This window comes from Dicentrarchus labrax, unplaced genomic scaffold (assembly GCF_905237075.1).
Source record: "Dicentrarchus labrax unplaced genomic scaffold, dlabrax2021, whole genome shotgun sequence".
NCBI lineage: Eukaryota > Metazoa > Chordata > Actinopteri > Moronidae > Dicentrarchus > Dicentrarchus labrax.
Window position 1 is genome coordinate 12,478,614 of NW_026136712.1, and position 15,958 is coordinate 12,494,571.

Consider the following 15,958-nt stretch of genomic DNA (forward strand, 5'->3'; position numbering starts at 1 on the left):
CTGGACATGAGCCGGAATTTTGTGGCATACTTGGCCGACTCTTTGATATTTTATTCAACTAAAATGACCCTGTTTCCTCATCTATGAAGCTAAGCGATTCAGCCAAGAGGAAGACACACACCAGTGACCACATCCTCTGAGTTGCACCGTGTTAATACAGTTTCTAGATCTAGATCCATGCCTTTTTTAAATTGGAAATCAGCTATAAAATAGCTTAAACAAGTTAATTAATACACACTATACAATTTTCAGTCTTAACACCGTATAAATTTGGTCACTAACATCTTGTTTCCAGTCAGTCTCCCTGTCTGTGTCCTTGACTCCGACTCATATGCCTGTCTATTTTTTTCTGTTCATCTCATTCAAGGACTGCCCTTACTCCTTCAATCAGATGCTATTGTGCCATTAGTGAGGCTGCACAAACACACACACATACACACACAGACATCTTGATTGACCGACAAGGTGAGGAAAATTTTCCATCATCACCTCTTCCTTCTTTCAGCTCTTCTTTTTAAACCTGTCCTACATTTGCCCTCTCGCTCATATTCTGTTGCATTTTGTGTGCTCGTTTTATTTATTTTCAGTCTGCTTGTCCAATTCAGGGCCACTGGAGCCTATCCCAGCACACGAAAAAAGGTGATGGATATTATAGAGTCAGGAGAACATGCTGAAAGTCCTCAGATTGTCAGTGGGTTTAAACTAAAGACTCTTTCGCTTGTGCTACCCAATGAGCAAATTGTTTCACCTTTCCAGTTACAGCTGTTTAAAATAATTTCTTTTTCATTTTATAGGGCAAGCATGTGTTTATGTAAGTGTCTTTTTTCATGCGTACACTGTAAATATTGGTAATGGGTCATGCATTTGCATATTTCTTTGTACATGTATATATATAGTACACATGTTCTGTATATTTTTGATTTGTTAAGAGAGTAGGGACTGATTTAAACTCAAACTTTTCAGTTATGGTTCTGAAAGAAAGAAAGAAAGAAAGAAAGAAAGAAAGAAAGAAAGAAAGAAAGAAAGAAAGAAAGAAAGAAAGAAAGAAAGAAAGAAAGTTTAAGGAAATTAAATTAATAGTTGCTTAATGGAACAGTTGCTAGGAAACAGTTTGGACCCATATGTTTATATTTGAAACTATGAAAAGGTCTAATATCAGTCTTTTGATCTTAAACATTTTGCTGTTGCTGGAGACGTGTGAAGACCTTCAGACTGTAACATGTACGGCCCTCCAGTGGATCTCTCATTCAAAGACATCAGCCATGTTACAGGTCATGTGACTCAAATTCCTCTGTTTTACACTCTGTCTGAGCTTATTAACTTAGAGTAACTGACATTATGCTGTCTATTAGTGCTGCAAATTAGTCAAACTATTGTCAAAGTTGAAATATGACCACGTGCAATATCTAAATCGCAAGATGCTAAAATTTTGTTCTCCAGATGTAAAAAACAACATATATTTGTTTGGTACAGACCCCAACATTTACTCAACTTAAGTTACTGCAACTAATCGTGAATCATATTGCAATATCTGTCAAAATAATCGCAATATGATTTTTCCATACTGTGCAGCCCTAGTATCTTGTGGTAATCCTGTAATATTTCTACAGGTCTCTTGGAGACTTAGCTTGTCTGTAAGTATGCTAACATTTATCATAGGATTACGATACCATGGAAAGACGTAGCCCGTTTGCATTTCTAGCTAATGAAGACATTAGACAAACAGTGTTTTTGACTTGTCGTTTGAGATTTCAAGTGTGATAAATGTGTTGATGGATACCTTATGTACTGTATTGTCCAGGTGGTGGTGTACTAGACACAGTGTTAACTGAATAGTACACCCTGTAGAGTTCAAGTTGATCCCTCATGTCTCCGTTGTTAACAGACCATACACACCTTCTGACTGCAATGCATCACCTGAAATAAACAGGTTTAGCAGCATTAAATGCATATATTCAAGAAACAATTGCCGGTTCTTAAGTTTTCACTGTAATTGCTTTATATGTGGTTAAGGTTCTCTGTCAGAGGTACCCCGAAGTGGCCTGCGGCCTTTAAAGACAAACTCGAAGAGGAAGTACCTGAGCCGCGCTTTGCGTCTCAGTAACAACAACATCCCTGACCTCGTTGGCCTCCAGTACACCCTCAGCCACTTTCTGGCTCAGCCATTGAAGCTCGGCTGGCTCGACCTGTCCTGCAACAAAATCACATGCATAGACCCAGTGAGACATTTCTCTTCTCTCATATTTTTGCATGTTTGCGCTCTCTATTTATTGTTGTATTTTCTCTCCTAAGGATGCTTTAATTTCTTTGCAAATTATCTATACTCTTCTACCAGTGTTATTCCTAAATTACTTACCTGGCTTGAATTCATCATCAGTTGTTACCTGCCAGTATTCTTTATGCATCTACATGTTGTTGGATTTGCAACTTGTGTGTGTTTGTTCCAGGTTTTGTGCGAGCTGCGTGAACTACGTGTGTTGTACCTTCATGGCAACAGCATCTGGAACCTGTCAGAGGTAGACAAGCTGGGAGAGCTGCAGTGTCTACACACCATCACGCTGCATGGAAATGCCATAGAACTCCACAAAATCTACAGGTGGAGACTTCCTTTTTTTTTCAATTTACATAGATTTTCCTCCCAAACTGACTTTGGAGCTGTTCAGATGTTACGTCTTTTGCACACGCAAATACATTATGAGTGAGCTCAAAAATGAAAGCGATGCTTTTGCGGCATCTGTTGCCTGTCTATTTCTGGGCACATCCATGGCACCCTGAGATGAAAAAATCTCACCTCCACAGGACTTCTGTGCAAGTTCGTAACATCCAGTTGAAAGGTTAACCAAACTGAGAAAGCTTTTTTCTCTCTCCGCCCAAATCAAGCAGTAAAGCTACAGCTGGTAGTCAATGTATCTTTTTGACTTTTAAATTGTTAAGTCAGTAAGACTTATACTTATGTTAAAGTGGAGCCTACATTTAGGTAGTCCAGTGGTTCCCAAACACAAATCTTTATTCTTTTTTTTCTTTTTTTTCTGCAGTGGTGAGCAGTATATTATACATCTATATTGATCTAAAAATACACTTACTCCCGTAAAACAATTACTGAAGTAAAGGTGAAAATTACCTTTTGAGAAAACTAAGTAAAAAGTACAAGTTACTTTCCATTTTTATATTTTTTTTTTTATAGTGTTCGGGCCAGTGGAAAATAAAGAAAAAAAAAAGTGAATGTCATTATCACATGAAAGATTAACATTACCCACAGCTTACATAGCTAACATTAGCTTGCAAACTACATTTTTATATACAACCTGTATATATATATATATATATATATATATATAATATGCTTGCAGAGGTTAGAAGAGAAGTATTTTCTGGAGCCAGAGCAAACACTTTATGTAACCGTGGTCTTTTGGGTATAAAACGTGGCCAGATGTGGCCAGGGGATTGTTGCTGGAAGCTGCCTCTTGTTCTGGGTTTTGTTCTGTCATCATCGCATCATTGTGAATTATTATTTCTTCCAGGCAGCTGCAACTTGGCATCTGCATTAGCGGTGCTCCTCACATACTCTTCCCCTACATTCAATCCCTGCTAGAGCAGAGTTGTAACAAAGATATAAATGCAAATTTAGTAAAAAGGGTACTTGTTTCTTAAAAAAAAAAAACTTTTTTACTCACAACTAGTAACTAACCACGCCTGCTTTCCTCTTTTCTACTCTTGCTTTGAATTGAAACATCAGTTTTAAATCATTGTGCGTTAAACAGTCATTTTAATGAAACCATCTGAGAGGTTTAGAAATGTTTTTTGTGTAAATGCTAACAAACCATACAAATATGACAAGGAGCCTTCTAAGAGGTCACAATCTAAGAAGGGTAGTATAATCTTAATTCATCATATGTTTTTAATGTAAAATATTAATCTGAAATATAATTAGTAACTAGATGATATTTTAATAGGTACTTAAATGGAGATAAAGCTCATATTACAGTATATATCCTGTTTCCATCTGCATAACAGACACACACACACACACACACACACACACACACACACACACACACACACACACGGATGGAAGGTGACCTTCATTGGTTAGATTTCTCATGCATTCAGATTCTTGATTTAATTTTCATCTCATTTCATACTATCATTTGTGTGAAATACCAAGATAGTACAGACAAGGTCTACTTTGCATAGACTGAAAGATATGTTATTGAGATTAGATTAATTACATACGGACATTATATCCATGGAGCCCCTGGTTTTAGAGCTAATTTAGTTTGTGCGAATATGTGTTTGTGTGTTCAGGAATCATGTGATTGCTGCCCTGCCTCAGTTGAAGACGATGGATTTCAGTGCTGTGACACGTGCGGAGCAAGTCTTGGCCAACGTTTGGTACACTGACGTCAAACGTGGCAGAAACACCAAGGAGAGTCTCCAGTGACTGTTACCAGTTTATAAAGTCATTCATTTGATTAATCGATTTCAACTCATTGTCAAAACTACTTCGAAATTAAATGTTTTCTTTCCCTAAAATTGAGTCCATTGGCTTTGTGAAGAGCCAGCTGCCAACCAAATATACTCTCACTCTGGCTGGCTGGCTTCTTTTGGAGTTAGTGTGAATAAATTACAATACAAAAGTTATAAATAAGAGTGATATCAGTATTTCTTGACCATAGAAAGTGTAGGTTTAGTCACATACATACTTGAGTTACAGTTGCAAAATAATCATTTTGTGTGTTCAACTGGTTGTCAAATATAAGAATGTTCACTTGTTTAACTTTAAACTTTATTTACAGATCATAGATTGTGCCTTAAATCTGAGCCAAACGATCTGCTAGTTTGATTTGGTTTAAATTATTTTTACCTCAGCACCTTTTTCAGTGTGAACAATGTTTTGTTTATGTCTGCACTTTAGGAGTTCTAATGATGTGGCAACAAGAGTACAATTATAGGTCACCTGAACTGAATCTGAAATATAAAGGCTATGTACTTAGCTAAGTTGTGAATTGAGGATGAGTTTGGCATCAGTGTAGGACCATCAGAACCCAATGTCCATGCACACACACACACACACACACACACACACACACACAGACACACACACACACACACACACACACACACACACACATACACAAAATATATGAATGTGATACGTTCAGTTTACATTGTAAACAGCTTTGGGTCTCTGCTATTACCGTCTGGTCTTGTTAGTGAAGAAATGTGGACCATAAATCAGCCCTGAGGCTGATTTAACTGGCTGTCTTCCAGGCTTTATTTGGTGCAGAATCGTGTATCAGTGATTCCCCCTGCAAAATCTTTAATTGGTGGGATGGAAATGCCCCTGAATCAGCATTTAGACCATGTGACACAAAAGCTGACTGCTGAAACCAATACTAATGAAATTGTTTGAAACTGAATTTAGACCTTGTGGGACTAAACACTGAAATTGATACTTGTGCAAAGTAATTCTCTATGACATTATTTAGACCTCAGTTTCCTTTGAAACCTTTACTAATGTGGTTCTTTTGAAACATCACTTAGGCTGTGTATTTCAAACTGTGCAGTGAGGCACATATCAATGAATATCTTTCAGTCAGGATGGCAGCTGCTCTCAGCAGGAAGGCCCACTTTGACTGTAAAGTGCTTGAGGAAACACTTGCATGTATTTTACAGATTTTGCCTGCTGATTAGCTACCATACATAGATGTCACTTTTATTGTTGGTATTTTAGATGTGCTTCTCTATTTCCTATGTTGAAGGCCACAGTGAAGAATCAAGTTGGCTAAATTGTAATGTAGCAGCAATTTGAACCAGTTTTCAACGTTCTTAATGGATAGACATAACATTGTTATCCTGCTGTTTAAAACTGAAATGCTTTTTTCTAAATGTTCTACATGTATTTCTTTTCATTTCAGTATTCACCAATGACATTCTAAAGGTCAATGCAGCCTCTTGCTTACAGTTAGTTTGAGGGCCAACGTCCACAGTAGTGTAGTTAAATCTGTATTGTTTGGGCTAACTTTTCTCCAGAGAAGAGAGCCAGCTCTCGGCTAAAGTTAGCATCAGCTTACTTTGTTTGGATAAAGACCCAAATGAATTAGGTATTTATAGCCCTGTGATATACAGGCTGAAAATATGTCCAAAAGGCCAATACAGTTTGTGCTTACACACAACAAATTAGTTTGGGGCTAGCATCCACATTAGTGTTGTTAAATCTGTGTTGTCTGGGTTAACTCTTTTCTAAAGGAGAAGAGGGCCAGCTCTTGGCTAAAGTAAAAGTTATCTTACTTAAGAATGTGTTACCTTTTTGTTTTATTAGGGATAAAGACCCAACTGTATACAGTATTTATAACCCTGCGATATACAGCCTGAAAAGTGTCCCAAAGTTTGGTGAGGCATTTTTAATAGTTAGCCCGAGGCTAACATCTATAGTAGTGTTGTTAAATCTGTATTGTTTGGGCTAACTTTTCTCCAGAGGAGAAGAGAGGCAGCCCTTGGCCAAAGTAAGGCTTATTTAAGAATCTGTTGCCTTTTTGTTTTATCATGGATAAAGACCAAGTTGACCTTCTGTGAATTGAAGTGTAGTCGTTTTTAAGTGGAAAGCACTTAAAATCACTCTTGAGTATCAACAGGATTTGCAGTCTCTGGTTGACCATCCAGCCACTGAAAGACCATGGCAGTGGTTAAAGCCTCACTTGATTTCAGTTATTATTATTATCATTTCTTGTATTTCATCATACTGTATGTACAATTTCTAGAATTTTGAACTGACTGATTATGGCAAATGTAGCCAATTTGTAGATCTGTCAGTAAGTGTAATACTAAAAAAAAAGAGTGTGAATGAAGCATTTAGCACTAAGTGTTCAGCTGAAATGCCTGACAGCTGGAGTACCTTTCGATTATAAGTTTCTAATTTATAGTTTCCTTTTTTACAAATAAGTTTAATAGTAGTAATTCCACCAATTCCTAAGTTATTTGCAGTGCCATGAAGTTAAACTAATGTCACTGGGACTCAAAAGCTGATACTTTAAAGAATATTATTCACTAGAAAGCTTTGGGATATTAAAAATGGAGCTGAGATTCTGCTCATTTTGTTTTTCATTTATTTTAATTATAATACTCAATTAGTTTCAGAGGAATGGAAAACAACTCAGTTGCTAATAGCACAACCACTGGGGTGTTTGCAAAGTTCTATCAGAGCTCTTATATCTGGTTAAAATTGTTGATCATTTTAGATATTTTGTGGACACAGGTGATTCCTTACTTCTGTTTTGCAGCATCATTATATCACTTTATTGATTACACTTCACTGAGTTGTTACACTGATATAAAAAATTTTGTCAACAACCTATTACAAATAGCAATAAAGTTATGTTATTTTACTGTAACACTGTCACACTGCAGCCATAGGATGGATGGATAGACAAAAGTAAGATGCTCTTCTTAAAGATAAATAGGAAATAAAGCTGTTAAGCAGTTGAGCTTAAAAACAAAATTCTGTATTTTTAAATCCTATTTTACTTTTGTAGATTTGTCCATTATTATTCATATCCATTCAGATTTGACAATGATTTACTGCAGTACAATATAAACTCAAATTGAGTAGTAATAACAGTGATTCCCATTCAAGGGTTAGCAGGGGCAACATTAAAACATTGTGGAAAAATTAAACTAAACTAAATAGTTAGCTAAAAGTACTAGATATATGGTCGAAATAGCCATAAGTCATGGATAATAGGTAACAAAATGAGCTATAACTAGCTGAAACCTCCAGCTTGTGCCACAAGTACAAATGCCAAAACACTGACAGTTTAACTGTATGACAAATATTCTGATAATACCCATTTTTACAATAGTGTTTTAGTTTAAAATTAATTCAAATTAACACATTTGGAACATAACTTGTGCTGTTGATGATGGCACACTTGAGTTCGTCTCTGTGACTGTGGGGGAACGTCTGAAAAAAGTTTGGGAACCACTGTAGTAATTAATCTTTATCTTAGTCATATTTCTAATCTCATAACTTTTAATAAACAGCTGTGCCAATCACAATCTTCCATGATGAAAATGACTCATTAAATTGAGTAGAGAGAGTGCAGACTGACTTAACTAAGTAGAAAAATATTGTTATCCTGAAGGTGCAGAGTGCGGATGTGCAAATATACTGCACCACAAATATATAGCCAAAGGCACACAATGTGTTTGTCAACTGAATTATGATTAAAATATTAAGACACCTGAATCAACTATTTACCAGTGGTGCAAATCCCATTCAAAAGGAGGATGGTGTGAGCACACAGGTCCTGGTGGTGACTGTGTGGTGGGACTTTTTTGGCCAGATCTCAAGGTGCAACTGCACTACTAAGGTTAAAAATGCATTATTCGTATGTGTGTAGCAGCTGGCATAAGCCATAGCCAATCAAGTTACCTTTTTTCCTTTCTTTTCAAAACAACACAGTGTGTGCCATGGCAGTATGACAGTATGACACTTTTATGGTGGAAAGAAGAGCCCAGAACAGATCTGCCAAAAAAAAATGATGTCCTTGTGCTGCAGTTGCAAAAATAGCTACAAACAAATACATAGCACATTCAATTAAATTAAACATGTGGTCTTCCTTTCCAAGAGGAACCCATTGCCCAATGTGGGGAGTAGTTCAATGATATCAAGTAAAGTGTCACGCAGGAGTTGCATCCACCAGTCAGTCTCTGTTATGTAAAAAGCATGTGGAGTGGCCATTCACTGTGTGGTCACTCTCAACACAGTCACACATGGATATTGTCAGAGGAAAAGAAGTCGTCTTTGCTCCTTCCTGAGGGAAATATCAAAGTCAAAGCTATCATCGATGAAAGGACAGAGCAGACCTGCACCTCGAACCACGTGGCTTTGATGTGGTCTGAGCAGACAGGCGACATGCACAAATCCCAGTAATCCTCGACACTAAAACTGTACTGCACTGCTTGATCATCACCGACACACCCCCTACTGTGCCTCTCCTCCCACTAGGTACAGTTGTTCTCTGCTCCCTTCAGGAGATATGACATCACTACAGGACACAGACACTGTTTATATGGGATTCTGCTTGTCAAGACTGAAAGCTCAAGCTACATCGGGCAGTTATATTTTCAGGTTTGGGAGGGAATCCAGCTTGAGACTCATAAAGGACAGAGTCCAGAGAGTGTTATTTTATGGGCCCAGATGTGTTGAATAAATCATTTTCTCCCAGACCTAATTAAACACTTACTGCCTAGCCCTGTTAAGCTATTAACATCTGCTCTACCAAATGAACTAGGAAGGTCTCCAGCACTGGGTGGATTCAGCGATGGCAGGCACAGTAAATATAATGTTCTCTTTCATGTTGTTCTTGCTTTTTTTTTCCATTTTCCCTCCTTGTCTTTCTTATTTACTGTGTTTAAATCTTGCTTTTTTTATTTGCAGTCAGTTCAGTCTTTCTGCCGCTCTCACTCTGAGCTTTATGTTTGATTTCACTGATGAATTAGTCCTTTACTGCTTCTGTTATCAAACAGAATACATATTGTAAAACCTATGCTGACGCCTGTCCTCATTTCTGTTTTTCACAGATTCTAATAAGAAAATGAACCAGTTGATATTCTGCACACTCTCGTGGAGTTCCTCTGAGATTTTAGAACTGTTTGCTAAACCCTTCCTCTGAACAGTGATTGGCCAATCATTGGTTAGCAATTGTAATTAGGCACAGCAGATCTGTAAAGCTTTAGATTTCTCTATATTTTAAAGAGGTGTGCATAGGGTAATAGGGTTAAACTGTGTGTTTATCTGCTCTAACGTAAACTGCAAACATTAGCACATCTTGCCTTCTAACTCACTACCTACAGTAGTAAGCTAACCCAGCTTTGCCTCTGTTGAACTCTAGTATAAAAGTGTGGGTTCTGTCCTGCTATTCACTGGCTTTGGCAAAGATTACACTTCAACAATCCCAGCAACATCGCAGCGAGTATCTAAGATAATCAGCCAAACTTAACTAATCTATCTATTTTATCTAATCTTAAATTATTTACTTTGGAGTTGTTATCATTGTAAACTGTACATATGAACAAATATTCAATGCAACAATAACATAGAGAAAATAAAAAAGTTGCACTAAAGGAAAAATGCATTATATTATCAAGGAATATATACTAATACATATGTGTGTGAGCTCAAGATACACAAAAATATGTACAATATGTGCAATGCAGTGTACAATGCAAGATAAAGTGCAAAAATTGAGGGTGCCGCAAAGGTAAGGGTTTTCAGGTGATTAAACACAGATGTAAACGTACCTATGAATACAATATTCAGTTTCAGTGATCCTCCTAAATGTTGCACACTGGCCTTTGTTTTGGCAGTAATGGCAGAAATTGTGAATAAAATAAATGGAGCCATAATTTAACATTCCAGAGGATTCCATAGAAAAGCTCATAGAAAACTGTGAGATTGCTTTATTGAAATTGCTATTGGTGAAATTGGTTATTTAGGAGCAATGACTTTAAGGATGAGGATTAACTCATTGATTTTGCAAATGTACATCTGTTTCACAATCCCAGGTTTTCTTTGGAATTGATAGCACTGAATATGATTTAAACAATGCTCTATATCTTAAAGATTATTACAGGGTTTACCTGTCGTTACATCCAAATATTAATCAGTAATTTAAAGTTAATAAAGTAACATATATACTAAAAGATTAAGTATAATGTAGGGGTAGATCTAGCAGGAGACCGAGAACCTCAGTACTTATATGTGGATAAAAGCAGCACATGATGAAAAGGCAGCAGTTTTTATGAAAGAATTACAACTTTCTACCTGCTTGTGTAACTGAATTCTGCACTGCAGTGACTACTTCCTGTGGAGTCAACCAAGTGGAAAGAGAATTTCACCTTTATGGATCAATAATATTATAAAATCAACTGTGTTCCCTCAGTTATGTGATGGTATCTTGAACCACCAGACTCTTGGGCTTTGTACGTCACGCTGCACCACATTGTATTTCCATAATAGCATTATCAGACATTCAGTATGCCATCTACTAATTGTACCGACTCAGATGAGCATTATTAATCAATGGTTCCTTTTGATCCATCTTGTGCTTTGTTGGAAAAGACAAACCTCTCTTGTACTGGTGGTTTGTCTTGATAAGTTCAGGCCTACTGATCTTGGCTGCCATTCCCTGAGCTCAATAGGATTTGGTGTAATCCCACAGAGCAGAGCAGAGCAGATGGACACACAAGTAAGATCACAGTGGTATCGGGGCTATAATTGGCCTGGCCCTCTGCCTGCAAACCCCTTTTACTGGTAGTAATTTCAATCCTTTGATTATGTCATCAGATTTCAAATTAGAGTAACTTTGTAACTGTTTTGATTGCCTAGATCAATTTATAACCAACATTGCATTTAGAAATCCTTTTAGTCACCATACAGTAGCTGTAGCTGTTAAAGGTATTGCTGGATTGGGCATCACATACAGTGACTATGCTGTAATCCCACAGAGTAGATGGGCAGGTAGTTTTCACAGTCATACAGGAGTATGAACTGGTTCTGGCTCCCTGCCTTCATCCATCATATCTGAACTTTGTCATCAAATTACAAAATAAGAAAGTAATTACGAGATGCACTGCAATATCACTGAGCAGATGGCTGTCTTACAGCTATCACTCTTCCTATCAAATATTATATTAGCAAAAGATAAAGCCCTGAAAGAGAACCCATGGTGGAGCTGCATTATTATAGCTACTGTAGAGTAGTCTCCTTCGTGACTTTGGGATTGTGCATCCTTTTGAATGTTTGATGCTGGGAATCTTTTATGGTAATAATGAGTATTACATTTTTGCCGATTTACAGAGGACACATCGTACTTAAAGAAGAGGAATGGCAACAGCATTGTGTTTTTAGTATAGCACAGTCTCTGTACCTCTAAAGCACCACTTACTGTAGCACCACTTACCACCAATTTAAAATAACTCCTGGGATCCAAACTGTAACCTCCTTACACCAAAACAACTTAGTTTCAAGCATTTTAAACCCTGAATAAAGTACTCTTGTTTTTATATTTTTTGCTGCAGTATGATAGTAAATTCAAGAGGCATACACATAAAGTGACTTATCTTGAACATTTCCATCTACATTGCTGACTTTATTAGGAAATGATTATGGATTTAATGAATTTTATTAGAGAGATTAATTAAAGCTGTGTGTTTACAATATTTGACAATTGTTATCAATTTAAAGGACCAGTGTATAACAGAGTTCTGCACTGGGTCATGTATGGGTGCTGGTAAAAATGAACTAAATGTGGGCGAGCAGTGGGTGCGATTTTCTGGAGAAATCAGAAATGAATATGACTTATTTTTAACATCTAAATCAGCTAAATTAAAAAAAAAAAAAGTCTAATCAGCCAGTATGATTTTTTTTTTTTTAATTTTATATTGCAAGCCTACACATCCTCTCTGAGGAAACAGAGCTGCAGCAGGAGCAATCAGTCACTTGATCACCTGTTGCGTGAGTAGCAGTAGTAACAGTTAGTGACTGATTCAGCCAAATGGTTAATTATGTCAGGTTGGGTTGTATTTGACTTGGAGATAATTGCGGGTAAGGCCAAACTGGATCCATGCAGGACTGGTGTGTAGGATTTAGTGGCTTCTAGCAGTGAAGCTGCAGATTGCAACTAACTGAACACCATTCACGTCCATATTTGACGACCTGGGAATGAGGACAGGCTGTGAAGTGGGTGGAGAAACTACTTTGGCTCCGGAACAAACAAAAAACGTGAAAGGCACTATCTACAGCCAGTTTTTGGTTTTTCAGTTCTGGGCTACTGCAGAAAGATGGCATTTTAACATGTCTCATTCTAAGGTAACAAGAACATAATAATTCTTATTTTCAGGTGATTATAAACTAATGAAAACATACCTATGAGTATTATATTTCATTTATACCAATAGATCCTAAATGTAACACAACTTTAAGTTCTTTTAAAAAAAAATCAGTTTACTGAATTACTTGACAGTCCCAAAAAGCTAACAGTTTAATAATAGTTATGGCCTTCTAAATAGATGAGTAAACAACAAATAGATGTGGAGGTAAAGTTGGATAAGTGACTTGACTCAAAGCAAATTACTCAATTTGAGATCCTTCTCCGTCAATTTTGAGTACTTTTCTGCCTGGCTAACAGAGTAGACGCAAAGTAAATTAAGTCAATGTTTACTCTTCTTGTCTTGTAGTAACCTATTTCCACTGCTGTGTTGATATATTTTCTTTTTTTTAAGTGCCAATATCTTGTTTGGGGAAGTACAATGGCTCACAAAATAAATAACCCTTTGCAATTTGCCTAGAAAGTAATCTCTTTTCAAAACAAACAGTGAGCAGATCAACAGGGTGAGAAAAATCTTTATAATATAAAGATGGTTAGGGCTCCAGAGCAGGATTACACAGAAGTTTTCAACAGAGATTCATCAACCCTCAGTGAAGATGTATAATCAACTTTGTACAGTCTTTGCAGGAGTTCACTTTGGCTCCACTAATCTACATATTCAAAGTAATTATTTTAAAAGGCACTGGCTGTGACAGTTCTTTAGCCAGCGTGTATTCTGCATCTTTCACTGTGCCAATAGACTGATTACAATGTTAGAATTATTTGTATGAGCAATATATTTTGTATAGGCTACCATTTAGGAGGTTAAGAGAGACATTTATTCAGAATAACTAGTCAAAATGTTTTGCGATAGATTGTCTTGTAAGAAGGGGTGTACACATGGGCGACATGTGGTTGATGGTAGGGATTATACCATTATCTGCATCTATTGTCCTATTTGTAATTGGCTTAGACCAGATGGGGATGGTGCTTAAACCTAAAATGGGTTCATAATTTGAAATTCATACATGTTGATCAGAAGTTGCTATATTTATTAGAAAACTATTTACAGAAAAGATTCAGAATTGAGCTTGAGAGCAATGTTTTTGATTACAATAGTAAGAGTGCTCGCCCTGCTGGTCTCCTCACAGCAAGAAAATCCTAAGAAAAATGTTGTATAAAGCCTTTATGCAGTGGGAGCTGCAAGAAGTCTTATAAATTGCCTCCAGTGATGTCACTTGAGTAATTTCGGCTTGAAGACTACAAGTTTGAAAAAAAAAAAATCAGGGGCTGTGGAGTTAGAAAGAAGTGTGGTTACCAGACTTCCGTGGCCCACTCCTGAACTCTAGCATAACATAATTGATTGTCTGACCAAGCTGTCAACAGTCAAGTTGCATTGTGGTTAATGTAGGTGGCAGGTTTTGACAAGGAAAAGGAATGCATGGTACAGAAAAGACAATATCTCTGTTTCTGCTGCACTGATTTTGGTCCTTTTTTGCCTACGTATTTCCATATTCTGCTACTTAAAGGTCAAGAGAAATATAATATAATATTCATATGTATGTTTTCCTTAAAGTATAATCATGTAAATATAAGAATCATAAGATCGAGCCATTTGTATCTCCTGTTGAACTGCCATGTTTCTGCAATAGCCCAGACTGGAGACACTGGCTGTAGATGGGGCCTTTCACCTTTTCGGCAAACTCCACAGCCACAGTACGTTCTCCCTTCCACATCCTAGGTCATCAAATACAGATGCGAGCAGTGTTCAGTTAGTTGCAATCTGCAGCTTCACCACTAGATACTTGTTAAATCCCAATACATCTATGTCACTACATTTCATAGGGAGATATTGTACTTTTTACTCCACTACATTTATTTTACAGCCGTAGTTACTGGTTACTTTACAGATTAAGATTTTACTTTGAAAACATACTGTTTGATAATCTAATAAAAGAAGGAAAAATAGGATGCATTGCTATAAATTTAGCTACCAATATTATATAAAGTAGGTAAATTTAACTCCACCTCTACATGCTAAAACATCTAGAATGCTACTTAGCATAAGTAATAATAACATTATATATATTATAATGCACACCCTGAAATGAGTATTGATACTTGAAGTCCATTTAGCAAATAATCCTGTACTTTTTTACTTTAAAGTTTTAAATTCTGTACTTTTACTTATAGTAGGGTGTTTTTTACATTTACTTTTACTTAAGTAAAGAATACTGCTCTCACCACTCACACAATATGAGATGGCTCCAACCCTTCTTCCATGGATAGATGTTACCCTCCTGTAAATTGACTGATAGGATTACTGTTTTAACCTATTAAGATACCTGCAGTGCCACAGTTACATGTTCACTTTGGGGCAGTAGAAGTAAAGTAATGAGGGCTACCATTGAAGACAAGTGACCAAGACATGTCAGGCATTGCTGGAAAAGAGTCTGATGGTGAGTTGGAAATACATACCTTACAATAACTTCAGTGGTGGAATAAACCTATAGGAACAGTTAATCCCGAATAAATAAGGCTGCTTACCAGCTCAAAAAAAAAAGCATGAAATCAAAGTCTTAACTGCACTGTGTACAAATCTCAAACATTTACCATGGAAAATACGCTGAGATAATCAGGTCATTTTTGCTTTTTAGATGCAAGAGAAAGCGAAGAAACAAAGATGTGAAGGTTTTAATGTGAGAGAAGATATGTGAAGATCTTTTGCCTGTGATAACTTTGCACTGGCATGAGTATGAGTGCATACTGAGGAGTTGAAATTTGATAAACTGGCCCAGCACCTATATACTGCCCTCTCCGCCATGGGGCGCAAAGACCAGACCAGAGCGGAGCGGAGCAGCCAGCCGGTAATCCGTGCGCCTTTTGCCGTGGACATAATTAGATTACGGTGGTGTACCGATGATCACTGCTGCCTGCTGCTCCTGCGGTAAATGCACGGCTACCTTACGACACAACCTCCCTTTCTGACTCCGCATTGACTCTCTCTCTCTCTCTCTCTCTCTCTCTCTCTCTCCCTCTCTTCCTCCAGCTAATGTCGCTACAGTCTCTCTAACTCCCCCCTCCCTCTC

General features: G+C 37.1%; 1 protein-coding gene across 1 annotated transcript; it reads left to right on the plus strand.

Annotated features, from left to right (window-relative positions):
• The first annotated feature begins 1,219 nt into the window (after window positions 1-1,219).
• Window positions 1,220-4,441, plus strand: LOC127373499 (leucine-rich repeat-containing protein 51-like). The gene is made up of 4 exons (XM_051418036.1): window positions 1,220-1,271; window positions 2,014-2,219; window positions 2,448-2,596; window positions 4,306-4,441. Exons 1-4 carry the CDS (start codon window positions 1,220-1,222, stop codon window positions 4,439-4,441), a joined length of 543 nt encoding a protein of 180 aa, XP_051273996.1.
• The last annotated feature ends 11,517 nt before the right edge of the window (window positions 4,442-15,958 follow it).